Genomic DNA, 12,439 nt, shown 5'->3' with positions numbered 1-12,439 from the left:
TTAGAAAAAAAATATTTCCTCTAACACACACACACACACACACACACACACTCTCTCCTATATGACAGTATAAGCCATGAAACCTCCCAAAAGAGGGCTTCCAGGCATTTCACCACTAGGGGGATTATCCCCAAAAGAAATGGCAGTTCTCCCCTGGTTGTTTCTCTGGCAATATTCTCTTCAGCACAATGCTCAGACATTTCCTCTTTTAAAAAAGAACACTACCCATGACCTTCAGTGAAAACTTTGGGGTTCAAACACTGTGAATGACTGAAACCAATGGTAGGCTGGGTCTCCTTCCTTGGGTCAGAAAGGGGAACTTGAGAAGGGTATCCAATGCTGACCTCATTGTGGAGGAATTAGACTTAGGGTGCTTTTTATGCTACATTTCTAGGCTATTCCACTTGACTCCTTTAGTCTTACCCTTGCATTATTAATTAGTTCTCTGGCCTAGGAACCTACATCTACCCTTATGTTCAAGTCAAAACATCACCCACATACAGTCATGATGGAAGACGATTAGTAGCATGTTCATCTGTGGGGTTACACCTCTACCCACCCCCCCACACACACCCCCAACCAGAACTTCTTGATCCAGTCTCTTTTCTCCCTACAGCTAGCCTGAGGATTATCACCTTCCTCACTTTGCTCATTTCCTCTTGCCCGATCTCCAGCTATGCACCTTTCCAGGCATCCCTGCCTTTGCTACCAAATCTTGCTATGATGCTCTTTTTATTTCTTATGTTTCTATTTTCTATATGATAAAACAAAATAACCTCATTCAGGACAGGAAATACTATCAAGAAGATTAATGACTCCTCCAGCTGGTTTCCCAATTCATTGTTGATGAGTATGAATTCGTTTTTACCACCAATCAGTAGAAGTGGGGAAGAAAGAACCCTTCTCCATCAAAATCCCATGCAGGATGGTCTTTACTGTTTTTTTTTTTTTTTTAAGTTTTTATTTATTTATTTGACAGAGAGAGAGCACAAGCAGGGGGGAGCGGCAGGCAGAGGGAGGGGGAGAAGCAGGCTCTCTGCTGAGGAGGGAGCCCGATGCAGGGCCCGATCCCAGGACCCCGAGATCATGACCTGAGCCACTCAGGTGCCCTTGCTTTTTCTTTCTTTTTCTCAGAAGACACTCCTTTCACTGATGTAGGTATTCTCTCAATAAAGTTGAGGCTAAGTAGAAAATTGAAAAGGACCTTGGCTTTCTGTCAGCCTGGAGCTGATTAAGGAAGTTGCTCCTAGCTTGGTTCACAAGCATCTCATGATAGTTGTTTCCCTGGTAACTTCCCAGAAATTGACTTGCCCTCTCAGTATCTCTCTACCTTGTTTCCTTTTAGTAAGTCTCTAGTTTTTCACCAGTTCTGCCCTAAGCACCACATTAAGCCGAATTAAGTGGTCTTCTCCCTTATGGGCTCCATCCCAACACCTTTCTTCAACTCCCTTTTCAGAGGCTTATAATATTTGTATCTTGAAAGCCAATGATTGGTTTAAAATATTTGAGGGGGGTATATCAATCATACATCAATAAAGTAGTGTAAAAAAAGTCAATGGTAAGTCCTATTATCTGTCATTAAGACATTGGAAATTCCCAATTTACACTTTAACATATAACCCTTCAGGTCTCTCTTCAGCAATACTCTCCCAAATTCATAATCTATCTTGAAGAAAGGGAAAAAATTTTGCCCTAATCTCAAAGCTTTCTCCCTAACATCTTCATCAAGGGATCTGCAGTAAATATCCAATGTTGACCATCATGCAGATAATCTGCCAAAAATGTTTTCATGTACTATTAAATATAAATATGTTATGATAATTCATATACCAGTAAGGCAAGCATAATATTAAACAGAAATAATATGGTTTGCTCAAAAAACAGGACTCCAAAAGTCTGGATCTTCATAATGGAGTTTTAGGTATAATCCCACCCCTGCCCAATCCCCTGCAAGGAACCATCATTGTTAGTGGAAGTCTCCTCCTACCAGGGAGGTTTCTTTACAATAAAGTCAGGGTCAAGTGTTCTTTCAGATACTTTTGGTTGGTGTCCCGGAATTAAAATTCATGCTCTTGAATCCACACTACGGTTTGCTACTCACAAAATTTTGCTATAGGAATTTGGGAGAATCTGAAGAATACTATGAAGATTCCTGCAGGGAACTAATGAAATTGTAAGAAAGAAGGGTGACCATAATTTTGATTAAATTGACCAGTTCATTTAAGATACATCAGCTATTTGGCATCTGTTCCCTGACGACATTCAACTGCATCTTTCCGATCTTAGTCAAACTACTTTGAGTTCATAAAGCGAATTGAGTGAATTCAGCAAAAACAGGTTGTCTACAGAGACACAGAGAAAGATATAACCAAAAAATTTAGGGTCAGGGAGATACGAGCCAGCCTCTTCCTTCCATTTCCAAGGTTGCTAACTGACATAAATTGGTTTATTTCCAGTATGAATTAATATGGGACATGGTGAACATATATGCATACACATTCTGGTTATTCATTTTACAGTCAAGATCAGGCAGAAATTAAGTATGTCTACCACTTTTTACATTTCTTTCTTTTCATATTTATTCATGAATTCATTCATTTTTACTCTATTTTCTACTTATTTCCATTTCTACTCTACTATTTTCTATAGTAGAGATGGCTTACTTCAAGGACACATACTTAGCATATTTAATTTTTGTTTTTAATTTTGTTATCTTAAAACAGCATCTGTTTGAGTGTTATTTGCAGTACATTTTTATTATTAGAACAGAGCCATCATACACCTTTTAAAGCTAGGACTAATCTCTTCATGGTATTCTAGAACTATCTTTACACTCATAGAAAGCAAAATTTCTTTTTTAAAGATTTTATTTATTTTAGAGAAAGAAAATGTGCATGTGCACAGGCAGGAAGAGGGGCAGAGGGGAGAGGGAGAGAATCTCAAGCAGACTCCGCACTGAGCACGGAGCCTGACATGGGGCTGGATATGATGACCCTGAGATCATGACCTAAGCCAAAACAAAGAGTCAAACACTTAACCAACTGAGCCACCCAGGCAACACAAAAGCAAAATATTATAACCTTATGGCTAACTTCTCTATCTGTTCCTGTATCCTTTTAAGGTAGTATGCCCTGAACACTTTGGCATGACCCAGGTGACCTTAAATCACTCTACTGCCATCTCCACCATGCTTGGACTCTTCTGGTGATGCAATTTGATAATAACCAGCTCCATAAATTAATAACCACAAAGGTCCTTTAATAAGGCTGGAACCTGTTTAACTGCTCTCCTCTAAAGAGCCAAGGGAAATATAGTTCTGTTTTTATCTGACCTTTGGGATTTTCCACTGTCTGTCAGTCTAAAGTCAGTGGGAGGCCAAAAGAGAAAATTAACAGCTGGCTAGAAAAAAGGAAGGTATTATTACGACTAAAATCAGCCATGCTGGGGAGGGAAGGGCTGGCCAAACTCATTAGATTACAGAAGCAATCCTTCTGTACAGGACAGAGTGGCTGTCCCAGGGTAACTGGAATGTCTTGTAATCTAATCCCTTAAGATTTAACACTCTCACCTACCTCCTAATCATTCACCACCTTTGTTGAAAAAGCAAAAGAATCTGTGTATTTTGCCAAATTGATGGCATGAAGCCCAGAAACTATGACATAAATGTATCACAGAATAATATTTGAACCTAGGGTTATAAATATCTTCTGTCACCCCTGGCATATATTTAATAGAGACAGCCTGTATCTATTAAGATAAGAGTAGTACAGTACTTAGAGCTAGAGGTAATAATGTACATCTGTGTACCATGGAGAAGCAAGTCACTGCAAGAAAGTTGAAAAGGTTTAAATTAATTTGTTTTGGTGCACAAGGAGCTACTTGCATAAATATATTTCTGTGACTGGGTGTAACCTACATATCCCTGTACTTCTTTTACACAATTCACTTGAACGGCTGGAACAACCCAACTCAGAAAAGGGCAGGATTTTTTTGGTGTTTGTTATCATAGCCGTAGTGAACTGATGACAAGGGTAACAATTCACAGGCATGAGGCACTTACAACAGTAATTCTACTTTAATATTCACCTGTGCATCTTGTTAAAAATCAGATTCTGGTTCAACCTTTCTTAGATGGACCTGAGAGTCTGCAAGTCTGCATTTCTTCCTTCTTTTTTTTTTTTTTAGAGAGGGCAGGGAGGTGCAGAGGGAGAGAAAATCCTAAGCGGGCTCCACTCCCAGCACGGAGCGCAATGTGGGACTCAATCCCACGACCCTGAGATCATGACCTGAGCCAAAATCAAGATTCAAACATTTAAATGACTGAGCCACCCAGGTGCTGCCCCCACACCTTTGATTTTTTTTTTGAGAATCTGCATTTTTTTTTTTTTTAAGATTTATTTATTTGTTTGAGAGAGAGAGTGCATGCAGAACAGGGAGAGGCAGAGGAGAGAGAGAATCTCAAGCAAACTCCCCACTGAGTGTAGAGCCCAACTTGGGGCTTGATCCCACAACCCTAAGATCATGACCAGACCCAAAAATCAAAAGTTGGACACTTAACTGACTGAGCCACCCAGGTGCCCTGAGAGTCTGCATTTCAAACAAGCTCCCAGGTGATGGTAATATTTCTGGTCCTCCGATCATACTTTGAGGAGCAAGAACTTATACATGATCAGATGACAGGTGAAAAGAAAGGATCCTCCTCCAAGTTAGAACATTCACATCTTCACTCACATTGATCCAAGAATATGAACACTTGGGGGAAAGATGGCAGAGGAGTAGGGGACCCTATTTCAACTGGTCCCCGGAATTGAGCTGGATATCTACCAGACCACTCTGAGCACCCACGAAACCAGCCTGAGATGTAAGAAGATCTGGATCTCTACAAACAGAATATCGCAGGTGGTTGGTTGTGAGGTACGAAGCAGAGAGCCGTGATTCTGCGGGCAGATATCAGAGGATAAACGGCAGTGGGAGGGAGCCTGGCTGTGGGGATCCTACACCGCCGGTGAGTGACAGCCTCCCTCCCGCGCTGCGGACGGGCACAGACTCGTAGACCAGTAGCGTCGGGAAAGGACTTTAGGGCAGCCCCCAGGGTGGAGGACCAGACCGGCGGGGTCACGCGCACGTGAACCGCAGCCACCCGGACAGAAACCCAGAGTGACGGTCGCGCGCGCACGCGAACTGCAGTCCCCGGGACAGGACCCCAAGCGGCGGAGTCGCGCACGCACGCGTGAACTGGGAGCGGCTGGTGGTTTTAGAAGCACAAAGGACAGCGACTTGCCCCGACCTGGAGGCAGTACTGGGAGTGCTGCGGAGGGGCGCACAACCCAGGACGCTGCAGTTTATAGCAGCACGGACAGAAACGGACAGAAACGGAGACGGTGTGGCCTGGAGAGCTCACTGAAGAACAGACTGCGGTCTCTCTGCTCTGAGGCAGAGGGTTGGAAATGGTCTCTTCTGCTCTGACTCGCTGAAGAGACGCGGAAAGCCGCCAGGGAAAGGCGCCAGAGAACAAAAGCCCTAAAGACTGATTCCCACTGAGCCCATCCCCCGCCACAGGGGCGCAGGGCAACTCCGCCCAAACAGGGTTGCCTGAATAACAGCGCGGCAGGCCCCTCCGGCAGAAGACAGGCTGGGAAAACAAGAGGCCAGCAACTCTAAGGCCCCAAGAAAACAGGTGCATCTTGCTTGGGTTCTGGTCAATAATTTGGACTCTATATATTCCCTCAAACACCCATCAACAGAATGACTAGGAGGAGCCCCCAAAACAGAAAAGACTCAGAGATTATGACTTATGCTGCAGATTTACAAATGGATGCAGATATAACCAAGATGTCGGAGATGGAATTCAGGCTAGCAACTGTGAAGACAATGGCTAGAATGGAGAAATCAATTAATGGCAACATAGAGTCTCTAAGGGCAGAAATAAAAGGGGAATTGGCAGAACTTAAAAATGCTATCAATGAGATCCAATCCAATCTAGATAATCTAACAGCTAGGTTAACTGAGACAGAAGAGAGAATAAGCGATCTGGAAGACAGTATAATAGATAAAAAGGGAAAAGAGGAGGCCAGGGAAAAACAACTCAGAATCCATGAAAATAGAATCAGAGAAATAAGTGACACCATGTCAGAATTCCATGTCCAATGTTCCAATGTCAGAATCATTGGAATCCCGGAGGGAGTGGAGAGAGAGAGAGGGCTAGAAGATGTATTTGAGCAAATTGTAGCTGAGAACTTCCCTAATCTGGGGAATGAAACAAACATTCGAGTCCTAGAGGCAGAGAGGACCCCTCCTAAGATCAAGGAAAACAGGCCCACACCCCGGCATGTAATAGTAAAACCTGCAAATCTTAGAACCAAGGAAACCATCTTAAGGGCAGTTAGGGGGAAGAGATTCCTTACGTACAGAGGGAGGAACATCAGAATAACGTCAGACCTATCCACAGAGACCTGGCAAGCCAGAAAGGCCTGGCAAGACATATTCAGGGTACTAAATGAGAAGAACATGCAGCCAAGAATACTTTATCCAGCAAGGCTGTCATTTAGAATGGATGGAGAGATGCAGAGCTTCCATGACTGGCAAAAGTTGAAAGAATATGTGACCACTAAGTCGGCCCTGCAAGAAATATTAAGGGGGGTTCTATAAAAGGAGAAAGACCCCAAGAGTGATCTACAACAGAAAGTTACAGGGACAATCTATAAAAACAACGTCTTCACAGGCAACATGATGACAATTAATTCATATCTTTCAATAGTCACTCTCAACGTGAATGGCCTAAACACTCCCATAAAACGGCACAGGGTTGCAGATTGGATAAAAAGACAGGACCCATCCATATGCTGTCTACAAGAGACTCGCTTTGAACCTAACGATACATCCAGACTGAAAGTGAAGGGATGGAGATCTATCTTCCATGCCAGCGGACCTCAAAAGAAAGCTGGGGTAGCAATTCTTCTATCAGACAAATTAGATTTTAAACTAAACTCTGTATTAAGAGACACAGAAGGACACTATATCATTCTTAAAGGGTCTATCCAACAGGAAGATCTAACAATTGTAAATATCTATGCCCCCAACATGGGAGCAGCCATCTACATAAGCCAACTGTTAACCAAAATAAAGAGTCATATTGATAACAATACGTTAATTGTAGGAGACCTCAGTACTCCACTCTCAGCAATGGACAGATCATCTAAGCAGAAAATCAACAAGGAAACAAGAGCTTTGAATGATACATTGGACCAGATGGACCTCATAGATATTTACAGAACATTCCACCCTAAAACAACAGAATACTCACTCTTCTCGAGTGCACATGGAACTTTCTCCAGAATAGACCATATACTGGGTCACAAATCAGGTCTCAACTGATACCAAAAGATTGAGATTATTCCCTGCATATTCTCAGACCACAATGCTCTAAAACTGGAACTCAATCACAAGAAAAAATTTGGCAGAAATTCAAACACTTGGAAGCTAAAGACCACTCTGCTCAAGAATGTTTGGGTCAACCAAGAAATCAAAGAAGAACTTAAACAATTCATGGAAACCAATGAGAACGAAAACACATTGGTCCAAAACCTATGGGATACTGCAAAGGCGGTCCTAAGGGGGAAATACATAGTCATCCAAGCCTCACTCAAAAGAATAGAAAAATCCTGAATTCACCAACTAACTCTACACCTTAAAGAACTAGAGAAAAAGCAACAAACGATGCCTAAGCCAGGCATTAGAAGAGAAATAATTAAAATTAGAGCAGAAATCAATGAATTAGAAACCAGAAACACAGTAGATCAGATCAATGAAACTAGAAGTTGGTTCTTTGAAAGAATTAATAAGATTGACAAACCACTGGCCAGACTTATCCAAAAGAGAGAAAGGACCCAAATTAATAAAATTATGAATGAAAGGGGAGAGATCACGACCAACACCAAGGAAATAGAAACAATTATTAGAAATTATTATCAACAACTATATGCCAATAAACTGAGCAATCTGGATGAAATGGAGGCCTTCCTGGAAACCTATAAGCTGCCAAGACTGAAACAGGAAGAAATTGACAACCTGAATAGGCCAATAACCAGTAACGAGATTGAAGCAGTGATCAAAAACCTCCCAAAAAACAAGAGTCCAGGGCCTGATGGATTCCCTGGAGAATTCTACCAAACATTCAAAGAAGAAATAATACTTATTCTACTGAAGCTGTTTCAAAAAATAGAAACAGAAGAAAAACTTCCAAACTCATTCTATGAGGCCAGCATTACCTTAATCCCCAAACCAGGCAAAGACCCCATCAAAAAGGAGAATTTCAGACTGATATCCCTGATGAATATGGATTCCAAAATCCTCAACAAAATCCTAGCTAATAGGATCCAACAATACATTAAAAGGATCATCCACCACGACCAAGTGGGATTTATCCCCGGGATGCAAGGGTGGTTCAACATTTGCAAATCAATCAATGTGATAGAGGGAGAAGAACCATATGGTCCTCTCAATTGATGCAGAAAAAGCATTTGACAAAATACAACATCCTTTCCTGATTAAAACTCTCCAGAGTATAGGGATAGAGGGAACATTCCTCAAGCTCATAAAATCCATCTATGAAAAACCCACAGCGAATATCATCCTCAATGGGGAAAAGCTGAGAGCCTTTCCCTTAAGATCAGGAACACGTCAAGGGTACCCACTCTCACCACTGTTGTTCAACATAGTACTAGAAGTCCTAGCAACAGCAATCAGACAACAAAAAGAAATACAAGGTATTCAAATTGGCAAAGAAGAAGTCAAACTCTCTCTTTTCGCAGACGACATGATACTTTATGTGGAAAACCCAAAAGACTCCACCCCCAAATTACTAGAACTCATCCAGCAATTCAGTAATGTGACAGGATACAAAATCAATGCACAGAAATCAGTTGCTTTCTTATACACTAACAACACAACTGTAGAAAGAGAAATTAAAGAAACGATTCCATTTACAATAGCACCAAAAACCATAAGATACCTCGGAATAAACCTAACCAAAGAGGTAAAGGATCTATACTCTAGGAACTACAAAGCACTCATGAAAGAAATTGAAGAAGACACAAAAAGATGGAAAAATATTCCATGCTCATGGATCAGAAGAATAAACATTGTTAAAATGTCTATGCTACCCAGAGCAATCTATACCTTCAATGCCATCCCGATCAAAATTCCAATGACATTTTTCGGAGTGCTGGAACAAACAATCCTAAAATTCCTAAAATGGAATCAGAAAAGACCCCGAATCGCCAAGGAGATGTTGAAAAAGAAAAACAAAGCTGGGGGCATCACGTTGCCCGATTTCAAACTATATTACAAAGCAGTGATCACCAAGACAGCATGGTACTGGCACAAAAACAGACATACAGACCAATGGAACAGAATAGAGAACCCAGATATGGACCCTCAACTCTATGGTCAAATAATCTTTGACAAAGCAGGAAAAAATATGCAATGGAAAAAAGAGAGTCTCTTCAATAAATGGTGCTGGGAAAATTGGACAGCCACATGCAGAAGAATGAAACTCGACCATTCTCTAACACCACTCACAAAGATAAACTCAAAGTGGATGAAAGACCTCAATGTGAGACAGGAATCCATCAAAATCCTAGAGGAGAACATAGGCAGTAACCTCTTTGACATCGGCCACAGCAACTTCTTTCAAGATACATCTCCAAAAGCTAGTGAAACAAAAGCAAAAATGAACTTTTGGGACTTCATCAAGATAAAAAGCTCTGCACAGCAAAGGAAACAGTCAACAAAACAAAGAGGCAACCCACAGAATGGGAGAAGATATTTGCAAATGACACTACAGATAAAGGGCTGGTATCCAAGATCTATAAAGAACTTCTCAAACTCAACACCCAAAAAACAAATAATCAAGTCAAAAAGTGGGCAGAAGAGATGAACAGACACTTCTCTGAAGAAGACATACAAATGGCTAATAGACACATGAAAAAATGTTCATCATCATTAGCCATCAGGGAAATCCAAATCAAAACCACACTGAGATACCACCTTACACCAGTTAGAATGGCATAAATGGACAGGGAAAGAAACAACAAATGTTGGAGAGGTTGTGGAGAAAGGGGAACCCTCTTACACTGTTGGTGGGAATGCAAGTTGGTACAGCCACTTTGGAAAGCAGTGTGGCGATTCCTCAGAAATTTAAAAATAGAGCTACCCTATGACCCAGCAATTGCACTCCTGGGTATTTACCCCAAAGACACATATGTAGTGAAAAGAAGGGCCATATGCACCCCAATGTTCATAGCAGCAATGTCCACAATAGCCAAACTGTGGAAAGAGCCAAGATGCCCTTCAACAGATGAATGGATAAAGAAGATGTGGTCCATATAGACAATGGAATATTACTCAGCCATCAGAAAAGATGAATACCCAATTTTTACATCAACATGGATGGGACTGGAGGAGATTATGCTAAGTGAAATAAGTCAAGCAGAGAAAGTCAATTATCATATGGTTTCACTTATTTGTGGAACATAAGGAATAACATGGAGGACATTAAGAGAAGGAAGGGAAAAATGGGCGGGGGGAATTGGAGGGAGAGATGAACCATGAGAGACTATGGACCTGAGAAACAAACAGGGTTTTAGAGAGGAGGGGGGAGGGGGGATTGGTTAGCCCGGTGATGGGTATTAAGGAGGGCACCTACGGCATGAAGCACTGGGTGTTATACGAAAACAATGGATCGTGGATCACTACATCAAAAACTAATGATGTACTGTATGCTGACTAACATAACATAATAAAATTAAAAAAAAAAAAAAAAGAATATGAACACTTGAGTTTCTTTTTCTCTTGACAATCACTTACCTTGTCCGTGAACCCTATAATCTTGAAACAATGCTGAATTGCTTCAAATTGTCTTCTGTAAGACTCCTTGGAAGTTATGTCGTGTATCACCCTTCCAGTTTCATCAGCTATATACCTAAATGGAGTATGACCAAATACAATGAGCATTGACTTGGCAAATAGCACCCCGAATACCAGGGCATCACTGGGCTCCTTCTTCGCCAGGGCATTTCCCTTTCAGTCTAATAGCGAAGTGGAATAAGGTGCACATGGTGGAGTAAAATGGCTGCAGTTAAGTTTCTGAACTTTCTTGAAAATGAAAATGGTGAGATGTAGTTCCTGCCATCTCATCCTGGGTATTTCAACTTAAGAGACTATCAGTGTCCAGTTAGGAAAAACAGTTCCATTTATTTCTAAGTTTTCTCAATTGCTAGTTACACATTCATTAAAAATCAACAACTAAAACCCCTTATACTTACCTAGGAGGCTTTTCTTCAGGAAGTCTGAACTCAGAAAGTTTCTTCTGGTGATAAAGACCAGCATAAATGTAGTAAAATATATGAAAATTTTTCTCTCCCCTGAAAAAAGGGGGGAGGGGATGTTATTAATAACATATTCTGCTCCCCTGCTTCAAGTAATTTACACCATTTCCTTTCTATGAAAAATATTATCCTGTAGCAAATTTGTATTTTGAAATATGCAAATTAAATAGGCCACATCCCAATTATAGAATAGGAATAGTGATAGGATTAGTATAGTAATTGTCACAGTCTCACATTATGAAACACACTTATCTTTACGCAGAAAGAGGTTTTAGAGAATGGAACATTCATACGTAACAGCTCAGGTTACACATGTTTAGAGATCTTTCTAGTACAGCCCAAATGACTATGCATCTGTGCCACTTGCTTTCTGTTTGTAGTCCACGTTGCTTAAGAGACAGTGATATCCAGCTTAGCGAGATATCAGCCAATCTCCCTATTTTACTGGAGCCCCAGACAGGAAGTGGCTCTCCAGTCCAGTGGCAAGTTAGGGAGCAGAACTGGTCCCAGAACCGAGGTCTCCACTCTTTCAAACTTGTATTCTTTCAAAGCGGCATGCACCAGTCCCCTGGTCTCCTGTCCTCCACCCTCTTTTAGGCCATTGTGGCCAAGGTCCTTTCAGATATGTGCTACTCTAAGTGTGGTCTGTGGACTGCTGTCAGCACACATGTCTAGACATTTTATTTATTTATTTTTATTTATTTATTTTTTAAAGATTTTATTTATTTATTTGAGAGAGAGAGAATGAGAGACAGAGAGCATGAGAGGGAGGAGGGTCAGAGGGAGAAGCAGACTCCCCGCCGAGCAGGGAGCCCGATGCGGGACTCGATCCCGGGACTCCAGGATCATGACCTGAGCCGAAGGCAGTCGCTCAACCAACTGAGCCACCCAGGCGCCCATGTCTAGACATTTTACAGCAAGTGACATTGCCATGACATCCAAGGATACAATAATTCTTTGGATAATTCATTTTCATTATGTTTTACAAGGTATTAGCTCACAACTGATTGAGAATTTTTTTCACTGGACCTTCAGCATAGACAGTTTGAAAA

General features: G+C 41.3%; 1 protein-coding gene across 1 annotated transcript in view; it reads right to left on the bottom strand.

The window, feature by feature from the left end:
* MYO3B (myosin IIIB) overlaps window positions 1–12,439 on the bottom strand; it is a 395,903-nt gene that overhangs the window by 215,882 nt on the left and 167,582 nt on the right. The window contains exons 15-16 of the mRNA XM_064585824.1: window positions 11,325–11,423; window positions 10,867–10,981 (exon numbers count right to left, since the gene is read on the bottom strand). Coding sequence (XP_064441894.1) covers window positions 10,867–10,981; window positions 11,325–11,423 — 214 coding nt within the window. The remainder of the gene's footprint in view (window positions 1–10,866; window positions 10,982–11,324; window positions 11,424–12,439) is intronic.

Source organism: Mirounga angustirostris, unplaced genomic scaffold (genome assembly GCF_029215605.1).
Source record: "Mirounga angustirostris isolate CCGP_5_RB_7025 unplaced genomic scaffold, mMirAng1.0.hap1 SCAF_3, whole genome shotgun sequence".
Taxonomy (NCBI): domain Eukaryota; kingdom Metazoa; phylum Chordata; class Mammalia; order Carnivora; family Phocidae; genus Mirounga; species Mirounga angustirostris.
This window is presented reverse-complemented; position numbering and strand designations above follow the sequence as displayed.